We start from the raw sequence: 12,414 nt of genomic DNA, 5'->3' as shown, positions 1-12,414 counted from the left end.
ATGCTAAGGGATCACATGAAGATCAGCCACCACACCTACAACTCTGCAGGCGTGTTGGCTATCAGGTTAGATGAGGCAAGATCATTCTTTGTTAATTTTACTCACTTCAATTTTTCCTGTTGTTGATTTGACGGCAGCAGTAGCAGTGATAACAATGACAGTGATAATATAAAAAAAATAATAATAGTAGTAGTAATAATAATAATAATAATAATAATAATAATAATAATAATAATAATAATGATGATGATGATGATGACGACAGTAGTAGTAGTAGTAGTAGTAGTAGTAGTAGTAGTTGTTATTGTTGCGGTAGGAGTCGTAGTAAAGGAAGTATCAAGAAAATAAGTAGAAAGAACATCGCCGTCTCTTGACATTCATGCCTTTGGTTCATGCGAGAACTAAAATGCAGTGCTCGGCACAATAATGTAGGTCAAGATACATGCAACTTTCTCTCTCTCTCTCTCTCTCTCTCTCTCTCTCTCTCTCTTAATGAAATGCAACGATGATTTTCGTATCAACCCTGTCATCCACTGTATCAACATGATACTTGCAGCTTTTTCGTTTATCTCTCGGTATAAAAACTTATGCTTCAACATGCTTTGTACATCCTAGCTCGATGTATGCTCAAGTAAACACAACTTTTTATCATTTCTTGTTGGAACAATTTTCAACCCTTGCTGAATCATTCATACAAGTTTTAAAACGTATGTAATGGTTTAACAAAAAATAAATATTATAAAATGCGATGGAGGTAGTTTATAGCAAAATGCAAGTATAAAAATACACTTCATGGCAACAAGACCTGATTCTTGGGACTGCCAGACGTAGGTATTTACAACTGTAGAGACATGATAGAATTGTTCATATCACCACAGAACTTCAGAGGTGAGTGTATTAACCAGCATTTCTACACCAGAATTTGTGTTTTTTGTATTGTTATAGTGTTAGTTGCTGTATTGTTGGCTTAAGACAGCTGTATTACGGATATCGGACATTAATTGAACACCGTGAGTGGATGTCTCTCCTATCTGATAAAAGTTGGTATGTCACTGATCTGCGGTACTGTTGTATATTGCTTTCATCCGAGTGGTCGTCAAGGTGATATAGTTCGTTGGCTTCCCGGGAATGTTCACAGATGAGTGCATTGACTCTGACGTCTCTACAGCAGAGATTGCACGGTGCCATAGACAATGATGTTTTTTTTTTCTATCATTTATGTTTCAGATCAAAATTATTGTTAAAATCATGTTAAACACCAAGGACATCATGACGGTGAGAGTGAGTGTCGCTATCCAGTGAGGTGGTTGTGTTGAGATGACGATGCGTTCAAGCAACGGTCCGTATATCATACATCCGTACTATTGGTTGTCATGGTTATTCGAAAATTTAGCGCCAACAAGTGCACGCAATTATAAACAAGAGCAACTACAGTTTAAAGCGTTATGTTGTAACAAATTTGGCAGGCTATTACAGACGATTACACAACACACATATAAAAGAGGAAAATAATTATTTATTTAATGCTATAATTTTTCCTTATAAAACAATAATGAAAAGAGATTTAAAAAACTCCGGATACGTCAGTAACGAGAAAAAAGTGCAAGCAATAGGAACATTATGAGGAGATACGTAATGGAATGTGGGTTATTGTGACGCACGTAATTTCCTTGACACAGTTAACACACCTTCAAGAGCGCCTTTTTTTTTTTTTTCATCGCTCGTGGTGTTTTTACAATGAATTCTTTAGCAGCTTGTGGATTTCCTGACAGTAGTGTGTTTCACGGAGTGCTGATTTCACATCCTGCTCGCTGGAGTTTCTTCTCCAGCCCACTGGCAAGCTAGCTAAGAGGCTCGTTCCTCAGTGCCAAACCACTTTCGTACGCTGTTTTATAAAGATCCAGTGTCACGGTTCTTGAAAACTTCAATGACAGATTTTCCATGTTTATAAGAATATCAAATAAACAATGCAAAATCTAGAATGGAGTCAATGAATGCAGGACATCAATTTGCGCAACATACAGAGGCAAGTGTCTTGCGCATATGTAAAAGGAAGATCATGCAAATCCATCCGCCAGTTTCATTCGCTGAAACCGCCACCTGTTGACTGTCTACAAATTACTAATAAGAATCCACCAGTTTTGACGTCTCAGTCGCCTGTTAACAAAACAGGTCCTGTGTGGTGTTTTCACGCGAGTCACTCTACACCTCGATATAATGACTTCTCAGTCTCTGAGGCGGTGAATGACTTGTGCTTTGTGGGATCCCCACTGAAACCTAGCTATGAACGCAACTGCCTTGTCCTCAATGGTCATGAACTCATTTGCCGAATGCTGAATTGACATGCACTTATTTGCCGAGAGCTCAATTGTCTCTTATCATGTACTTTATTTTCTTGTTCTTGATTCTCATGGCCATTTGTCGTATCCTTAATTGTCGTGCGTTCAGTATTTGGCACTCACATCCTTTAAGCTCACTTACTCGTACTGAATTGCCGTGAATTCAATCAGCTCACTTACTGGTACTGAATTGCCGTGAATTCAATCATTGTGTCATTAGATTTCGTGCACTGAGAAATGATTATTGGAACTCAGTGTTAGTGCTCAATTGTTGCACTCAGTCGTCATGCGCTTAATAGTTATGTGTTCAGTCGTAGGCACCCAAAATTCCATGTTAGATAGAGGTATGGTCAATACTTGTGTTCTCAAAAATCATGTGCCCAATGGTGGTACATGCAATTCGGAGGGAACTTGTACTTCAAACAACCTGTTAACAAAGCTTCTGCAGTAGTTTTTCTACTAACAATAAAGAAACCTTCATAATTGTTTAAACTATAATTCTTGCAAACATTATGGCATGCAAAGGTATTAAAGTGAATATCACACCTGCATTTTTTTTTTTTTTTTTTAGTTAGAAGGAAATGTGTTGCTTTACTCTTTTATCTTTCAGATAATTCAAAAAGCATTCGACAAACATCCATTTTTCATTTAAAAGGTAGTTTCTGAAAAAAAAAGTGGTTCACATATATACGTACAAACAAATTTTCTGTGATACATGTAATGGAAAAAATATCTTGTAAAGTTATTTTATTGCCAACATTTGACATAAAAAAACCGAAGTTTACATTCTTCCTTTACAAACTCTTACTCTCTAGAATCTAGATATACATGAGCGAGCACTCAGAAATATTCTATGAACCTTAATACATGAGAAGTTCATGAAGGCTCACTGTGTTTCCAGGATGAGGTGAACGAGATAATAATTTCAAGTTTCTCGTCGACAGATGAAGCTGATAACACTGTTTGTAGTAGTGGCAGCACTGACGGGGAATGTCGCAGGAGTGTTGCCACCCGCTGAGAGATCCTACAAGATCCTGATGCTCCTTCCTGTCTCCGCTAAGAGTCATTGGAACATGTTCATGGCCATAGCCGAAGTTTTGGCTGACCATGGCCACAAGGTGGGATGTGGTACTTTTTAAAGTGACGTAATGCATTTGTTCATACCAACTCCATCTTCCGTTCTTATTACACGTGTTTTTTTCATTCACAGATCGTGATGATCACCAACCATCCAAAAGTTTCTACACATCCAAATATTCATGAGATCCACCATGAGCTGCGGCATATGAAATTACCTGACATGTTTAACAAGGGAAAGGAAATGTCCGGTGGCTTATCAGCTTTCCGTGATTTCTTACCGGCTATGTTCAGGGACTTGTACAAACTACCGTCAGTCAAGCACTTGTACGAAAAAAGGAAAGAGTTTGATCTTATCATTGTCAACCACATGTTTAATGAGGTAAGTAAAAAAACGAACCAATCACAAGAAGATATGACAGGACGAAAACAGAGGAAGCTGCATGTTACAGTCCTTGAATGAAACAAACCTAACTTTCTTTACTATCATCTTCATCCTTAGATTTGTCTAATCTTTAAAGCCATCATGATTCAGTATTACATTTCGATAATGCATCGCCAACACCTCTTCAGTTTCATCGGGTGCCGTGTTGTCCCCAGATTATGTACCCGTTCGTCCACGAGCTTCCCTTCATCACTATCGCCACCATTGCGATGGACCACCGACAGAGTGCCGTCCTGGGGAACGTTCTTAACCCTTCCTACGCCCCCAACTCCCTCGTTGGCTACCGCTGTCCCTTGTCTTTGTGGCAGAGAGTCAAGAACACAGTCATTCACTCCTGGCTACCATTCTACTGGAGAAAATGGGCTATTGTTCCACTCCTTCAGAAGGAGGTTAGTTGTCGTCATTTTTTTCTATTGTGACACGCAGTGGAGCGCTGACATTTAATAAGATAAGATTAAAATATTGGATCAGTTTTTCAATTATTATTATGGTTGATTGGAGTTCTAGTATATATTTTGAACCCTTTTCAGATCTCAGCGCAGTTCCCTGACTTGCCGCCGCTGATGGATATTGAGAGGAACCAGAGTCTGACCCTGATGAACAGTCATTTCAGCATTACCACGCCGGTGCCCCTCCTGCCCTCACAAGTGGAGGTCGGCGCCATACACTGCCGTCCTGCAAAACCCCTACCTCAGGTATTATGAAACGATAGTCATCAACGTTTCTAAGGGAGTCACATGTGAAAAAAATCAGTGTAGGGAAAGCATAGACACATTATCTGTCTTTTGTTTTGGCACTTTTATCCATCAATAGGAACAATTACTATCGGTTTATTCATCTATAAGTCTATCTACTTTCTTGTTGATTTATCGATTCATCTACTTATCATTATCATTTTATGCATTACTTTAAGTAAGACATTACATGGGAAGATAAAAATGAACACACTGCTTGCTCACCCTAGTAAATTTTCATAACTTTGTGGGCGTAGAGACCATAAAAGGCGTTCATTATTTTTCATCATGCAGGCATCCAACATCTTTACATCTTGTCGCACACACACACACACACACACACACACACACACACACACACGGCCCGGTAGCTCAGTGGTTAGAGCGCTGGCTTCACAAGCCAGAGGACCGGGGTTCGATTCCCCGGCCGGGTGGAGATATTTGGGTGTGTCTCCTTTCACGTGTAGCACCTGTTCACCTAGCAGTGAGTAGGTACGGGATGTAAATCGAGGAGTTGTGACCTTGTTGTCCCGGTGTGTGGTGTGTGCCTGGTCTCAGGCCTATCCCAAGATCGGAAATAATGAGCTCTGAGCTCGTTCCGTAGGGTAACGTCTGGGTGTCTCGTCAGAGACTGCAGCAGATCAAACAGTGAATTACACACACACACACACACACACACACACACACACACACACACACACACACACACACAGACACACTGAGGAAGGGAAGATGTCTAAGAGATGTTAAAAAATATAGTTTCCCGCAAAGATGTGTTGAGACTTGGAACAGTTTGAGTGAGGAAGTGGTGTCAGCAAAGAGTGTGCATAGTTTTAAAGAAAAGCCCAGGCCCTGTAAAACTACAACTAATTAAATACAACTAGATAAATACACACACACACACACACACACACACACACACACACACACACACACACACACACACACACACACACACACACACACACACACACACACACACACACACACACACACACACACACACACACACACACACACACACACACACACACACACACACACACACACACACACACACACACACTGCGTAGTGTAGTGGTTAGCACGCTCGACTCGCAATCAAGAGGATCCGAGTTCGAGTCCCGGCGCGGCGAGGCAAATGGGTAAGCCTCTTAATGTGTGGCCCCTGTTCACCTAGCAGTAAATAGGTACGGGATGTAACTCGAGAGGTTGTGGTCTCGCTTTCCCGGTGTGTGGAGTGTGTTGTGGTCTCAGTCCTACCCGAAGATCGGTCTATGAGCTCTGAGCTCGCTCCGTAATGGGGGAAGACTGACTGGGTGACCAGCAGGCGACCGAGGTGAATTACACACACACACACACACACACGAGGAGGTAGTAGACACCTGCCGAAACGATAATTTACTCCTAAAGGCGTTAAATAACACTAGTTTTGGTCTTATATACCAGTTCAGCGGGTGCTGTCAACTTACATTAAAGCTAGCTGTGACCTCGCTAAAAATTTCTCTTTGTTTCTCACAACTCAAAGGGGTAGTCACAACCGGCCTTCTAAAGACAACTATCCTTCTTTACGCAAAATGAGATGCACTTACAGCACACATGCACTCTTCACTTGAATTTCAACATTTTGGTTACTCCAAAACCAGCCTCGAAGTCTGCATCTAGGGAGGGGACCATAAATGCCCCGATATAGACCCTAAATGTACTGACATCACCCTCAATTTCTTCTTCATTAACTTGTGCAACATTCACGGTCTTAGATCTTATTTTCAATCTGTAGAACAGCGCCTCTCCTTTACTGATGTGTCCTTCTCTCTGCAACTTCATCTCAAGTTTCCTTTCCAACCGTTCTATTGCAGCCGTGGTAGACGGCCACTGTTCTTCTCCTAAATCTATTAACGGTGATGTTCCTCAGGGTTCTGTTGTATCACCGACTCTCTTCTTATTATTCATCAATGATCTAAACGAATCTTCTTGCCCTATCCATTCCTACGCTCATGATACCACCCTGCAATTTTCCACGTCTTTTCAGAGACGACCAACCCTTCAGGAAGTCAACAGATCCCACAGGGACGTCACAGAACGGACTGACTTCTGATCTCTCTAAGATTTCTGATTCGGTCAGAGAAAACCTAATAATGTTCAGTGCTTCAAAAACTCAATTCCTCCATCTATCAACTCGACACAGACTTCCAGACAACTATCCCCTCTTCTTCAATGACACTCAACTGTTTCCCTCTTCTACACTGAATATCCACGGTCTGTCCTTCACTTATAATCTAAACTGGAAACTTCACATCTCATCTCTTGCTAAAACAGCTTCTATGAAGTTAGACGTTCTGAGGCGTCTCATCCCTCATCCCTCACTGCTAACTCTGTACAAGGGCTTTATTCGCCTATGTAAGTTCTCATCGAATGTAAAAGGCGTTCCACTAATACATTTTTATTAGATAGAGTTGAATCAAAAACTTTTCGTCTTATCAATTCCTCTCCTTTGACTGACTATCTTCAGCCTCTTTGTCACTGCCACAATGTTACATCTCTTGCTATTTTCTACCCTTATTTTAATGCTAACTGTTCTTCTGACCTAGTTAATTGCATGCCTTCTCTCCTCCCGTGGCCGCGCTGCACAAAATTTTCTTCTTCCTCTCACCCCCTATTATGTACACCCCACTACTGCATGAGTTAACAAGTACTCTCAATCATTCATACCTTTCTCTGGTAAACTCTGGAACTCCCTGCCTGCTTCGGTATTTCCATCTTTCTATGGCTTAAATTAATTTAAGAGGAAGGTTTCAAGACAATTATCTCATTGTCTTTTTTGCCAACTCTGTTGGACATACCCAGGAACTGGCAACTAAGTAGGCCTTTGTTTTTAGGTTTTGTTGCCCTAGATCAGCTTTCTCCTCTTGTGTGTGTGTGTGTGTGTGTGTGTGTGTGTGTGTGTGTGTGTGTGTGTGTATATATATATATATATATATATATATATATATATATATATATATATATATATATATATATATATATATATATATATATATATATATATATATATATATATATATATATATATATATATATATATATATATATATATATATATATATATATATATATATATATATATATATATATATATATATATATATATATATATATATATATATATATATATATATATATATATATATATATATATATATATATATATATATATATATATATATATATATATATATATATATATATATATATATATATATATATATATATATATATATATATATATATATATATATATATATATATATATATATATATATATATATATATATATATATATATATATATATATATATATATATATATATATATATATATATATATATATATATATATATATATATATATACAAACACACGATCAGTTTAATACTACTAGCACACTGGACCATTTCAGGAGCTGGAGTCGTGGCTCTCAGGAGCAGGTTCTACGGGAGTCATCTACTTCAGTCTGGGTTCAGTCGCGCTCGGTGAAACCATGCCACTAAAGTATCGCCAAGTCTTCCTGGAGGCTTTCCGCAAATTACCGCAGCGAGTCCTGTGGAAGTACGAAGGGGAGCTGCAGGATTTGCCTGACAGCGTCAGGGTTAACAGTTGGCTGCCCCAGCAGGATATTCTCGGTAAGTCAGTCACCACATCATTACTGTGAAAGATACTGCCAATTAGAACTTCTTATAAGGAGCAGGACTGGCTCAGTTGCCTGACACGTCCTACGTACCGCAGCTCACCCCAACGTAAAGGTGTTCATCTCCCATGGCGGTCTCCTCAGCCTTCAGGAGTCCATCTTCCACGCCACACCTCTCCTCGTCCTTCCCATCTTTAGCGATCAGCCCAGGAACGCCATGTTTGTAGAAAACTCGGATATTGGCCGTATGTTAGTGTGGGATGAACTTACTGTCGACAGTCTCGTCGACGCCCTCACTGACATTATCAGCAACACAAAGTGAGTTTCCTTCAGCAGTTCAGTGTTTGCTTTAACCCCTCTGCTTCATAACAGTTTTATTAGGCACGCATTAGCAAGGCAAGTGAGGCTGTCTGCTACGAAGGTTTCCGGAGTGCCTGATTGGCTTTGCCATTTTCTAGATACAAGGACAATGTGGTTAGGATGTCGGCGTCCTTGAGGGATCAACCGACGACACCACAGGAACGTGCAGTGTTCTGGACGGAGTACGTCATCCGCCACCGAGGGGCGCCCCAGCTGAGGTGCCCCGCCGCCCAGCAATCCTGGGTGGAGTTCCTGATGCTGGACGTGGTGGGTCTCCTACTGGTGGTCCTGCTGTTACTGCTGCTTCTTATCCACCGACTCCTGAGGGCTCTCTCTACCGTCCTCTTCAGCGATTATTCCAAAAAGAAAACTGCCTAATAGATTAACAAAAATTAATTTTCTATGAATTAATTCTATTGAACATAAATTAAAAATTTCTGACAATCAATATATTTGGTTTCAATCCATTATTGTTTCATTTTATTTCTTAAAAATATTGATGTACTTCTAGATGTAATGTCAACGGATATTTATTTAAGAACTTTACCGGACACATAAAAGAACTGAGACAGGTTTTGAAGGCATGATATAGACCACATAGTGAAGATATATTGTAATACATTGTTGTTTATAAAAAAACTGTTTATCATTTTTAATTGATGGCTTTCTTTCGGTGATTGGTGCTTTTGTCAGTTCTTCTCTATTGAGTCGTACGTATCCGGTACCATAAAACACACTAATGTATTATTAGTACATTGCTTTTCCAGCAAAAGTTTTATGAGAAAATGGCATGATGCTTAAATAGCAATTCTTAAACTGAAAGAGAAAACAATATATCTACACCTGTGGTTTCCCTCCTCGGCTGCATTTGAGTAAACATGGTTGGCTGAAGACCAGCTTATCATTTGTGATCCCAGAAAGGGTAACTGGAGAGGACGTAAGTAATCAATAGAATAAACCAAAAAAAAAAGGGATGAAAAATATATATATAATGTAAGCTACGCCTGACGTTTAAAGTTTTTTAATCAAGTCAGATCTGACATTATACGACTGACTCGCTTTATCGGCAGCTACGCATCCCATGTGAAAGAGTGTAAGTATACAGCTGAGCAGTCTTCAGTGGAAAAAAAAAAGGAAAAAGGAAACCTGGGCTGCAAGACCTGATATTCGGTTTCCTTTCCAAGAACATATATAGAGTGACGCTACACTGCTAATGGGCCCATCAAACGTGAAGAGAACGATATACCGGGTGTTCAGATATAAGGCGCACTGTCTTCACCCTGCCAGTAAGTCGACGCTCCCTGCCTTCGACTGGTAGTTCAACAAGTATATGTTATCGGTGTCGATGAATATTACAGCCGCGCCGGTAACACAGAAACCGATCTGCATGTAGTGAATGGGCGGAGTGGTTGAGGATGTTCATTAGCATTTTCCTTAACCAAGTGCAAAGAATGCTATAGTATAGACAATAGTCGAGAAAAGATACAATATTTCTTATGTCATTTAGAAGTGGGAGCGTCCTGGCCCCACTACCTACATCATCTATCAAAGTTTTGTTTAGATACAGGATGTATGCCGAGGCAGGTTGTTGCATTGCTGTTTGTCTGTTTACCTGTGTAGCATCTCACGTTGAAGTGTCAGGCAGGATTGGTGGCAGGAGAGTATTTGTGACCTTCCCTTTCTATTTTGGTTAAGAAATTCTTAGTTATGGCGAAACCGACTAGTTATAGGTGTGGTACGAAGTTAACCCCTTCAATACGGTGACGCCTATGTAGGCGTCATGAAGCCCCAGTAGCATATACGGTGACGCCTACGTAGGCGTCATATTTCTTTCTGAGCTTTCTTCAGTTCAGTTGTCCCGTATAGTGTGTTGGATACCAACTACACACGCCGTATGCTGTCTTTGAAATCCTAGTGCTCCTCCCACCATCCTTGTCTCCACCAATCACTAAAGATAAGCTACATGCGTCCAGCCTTGTGTCTAAAATTACCCAATGGCATAGACTGTTCCCATCTCTCTCTCTCTCTCTCTCTCTCTCTCTCTCTCTCTCTCTCTCTCTCTCTCTCTCTCTCTCTCTCTCTCTCTCTCTCTCTCTCTCTCTCAGGATAAGTTACATGCGTCCCGCCTTGTAACATTCACACACACACACACACACACACACACACACACACACACACACACACACACACACACACACACACACACACACACACACACACACACACACACACACACACACACACACACAAAACAAAAACACAAATTCTCTCTCTCTCTCTCTCTCTCTCTCTCTCTCTCTCTCTCTCTCTCTCCTCCCTTCGTTTCCCTCTCCCTTCCCTCCCTCCCCCTCTTCCTCTCGAAAGATAAGCTACATGCGTCCCGCTTGTGTCTAAAATATTAGCAAATGTCACTCTCTCTCTCTCTCTCTCTCTCTCTCTCTCTCTCTCTCTCTCTCTCTCTCTCTCCGAAGAGAGAAGCGTCCACTTTCCTCTTCGAAGGCGATATAGTGACTAAAAAATAGCAGCATAATACACAAAGACGACAAGTATGACAAGCTTGCACGAGTTTCCCGCGCTCGGGCGCGGCACTACCACCCGTATATCATACAGGCGGGCTTTTTTAACATCCGGCGCGAAGGGGTTAAATTAGAATTTGTTACAGAGAAGGGACATGTCCCCAAGTGCTGAGTCTACAGTCATCTGCTGAGTTTCCACCAAACACTAGAGAAAGAACTCAGAACTCCTATATAGTTACCGATTTTTAGATAAGACTGAAACAAATCTGTGTGTGAGTGAGCACGCAACCACACACACACACACACACACACACACACACACACACACATTTCCGCGTAGTGTAGTGGTTAGCACGCTCGACTCACAATCGAGAGGGCCGGGTTCGAGTCCCGGTAATCGGCGAGGCAAATGGGCAAGCCTCTTAATGTGAGGCTGCTGTTCACCTAGCAGTAAATATATACGGGATGTAACTCGAGGGGTTGTGGCCTCGCTTTCCCGGTGTGTGTTGTGTGTGATGTGGTCTCAGTCCTACCCGAAGATCGGTCTATGAGCTCTGAGCTCACTCCGTAATGTGGAAGACTGGCTGTGTGACCAGCAGACGACCGAGGTAAATTACACACACACACACACACACACACACACACACACACACACACACACACACACATCAGATATAATATCGATGTTTGCTGTTATCAAAATATCGAATTCTGTTGACTTTAATGAGCAAGTAATTGAAGTGCAAAACAATCTAAACAAGATGTCAGAAGGATGAGCAAACCTGACAAATTAATTTTAACGCAGATAAATGCAAGGTATTACATATTGAAGTGAGAAAGCAAATTATACTTTAAATTGTATCTAATTCAAGAATGGATAGCAAAATTGACTTAGAAGTAACATAATCTATTAGATTAAAAGCTAGCCAACAATGTTCTGAAGTGGTAAAGAATGCGAATAAAATGATTAGTTAAATTGGAAGATCGTTTAGATACAAATCTTAGAATACAATACTCACTTTGTATGGCTCTTTGGTCCATCCTCTTTCTGAATATTGTGTTCAAGCATATGCACCCTTGTTATCAAAAAGACTAACAAATTTGAACGAGTTGATCGTAGAATAACAAGAATAATACCAAGTTTAAGAAACAAATCATACAAAGGCCATCTTGGAGAATTAATTTTATTCCCATTAACACTTAGAAGAATAAGAGGCAATACATGTGTTCAAAATCACCAAACCCATTGTTAACAT

General features: G+C 40.4%; 1 protein-coding gene across 2 annotated transcripts; it reads left to right on the top strand.

The window, feature by feature from the left end:
- Window positions 1-36: 36 nt before the first annotated feature.
- On the top strand, window positions 37-9,090 carry LOC123508956 (UDP-glycosyltransferase UGT5-like). Of its 2 annotated transcripts, none has more exons than XM_045263023.1 (8): window positions 37-65; window positions 3,284-3,457; window positions 3,550-3,798; window positions 4,017-4,250; window positions 4,392-4,556; window positions 8,055-8,277; window positions 8,381-8,600; window positions 8,741-9,090. In XM_045263023.1, exons 2-8 carry the CDS (start codon window positions 3,284-3,286, stop codon window positions 9,018-9,020), a joined length of 1,545 nt encoding a protein of 514 aa, XP_045118958.1. In that variant the 5' UTR covers window positions 37-65; the 3' UTR covers window positions 9,021-9,090. The 2 variants fall into 2 exon arrangements, with proteins under 2 accessions (XP_045118958.1, XP_045118957.1); XM_045263022.1 differs by lacking the exon at window positions 37-65 and adding an exon at window positions 837-888.
- Window positions 9,091-12,414: the final 3,324 nt, after the last annotated feature.

Source organism: Portunus trituberculatus, chromosome 25 (genome assembly GCF_017591435.1).
Source record: "Portunus trituberculatus isolate SZX2019 chromosome 25, ASM1759143v1, whole genome shotgun sequence".
In the NCBI taxonomy this organism is placed as follows: domain Eukaryota; kingdom Metazoa; phylum Arthropoda; class Malacostraca; order Decapoda; family Portunidae; genus Portunus; species Portunus trituberculatus.
The sequence above is the reverse complement of the archived record's forward strand: the minus strand, read 5'-3'. Positions and strand labels throughout refer to the sequence as shown.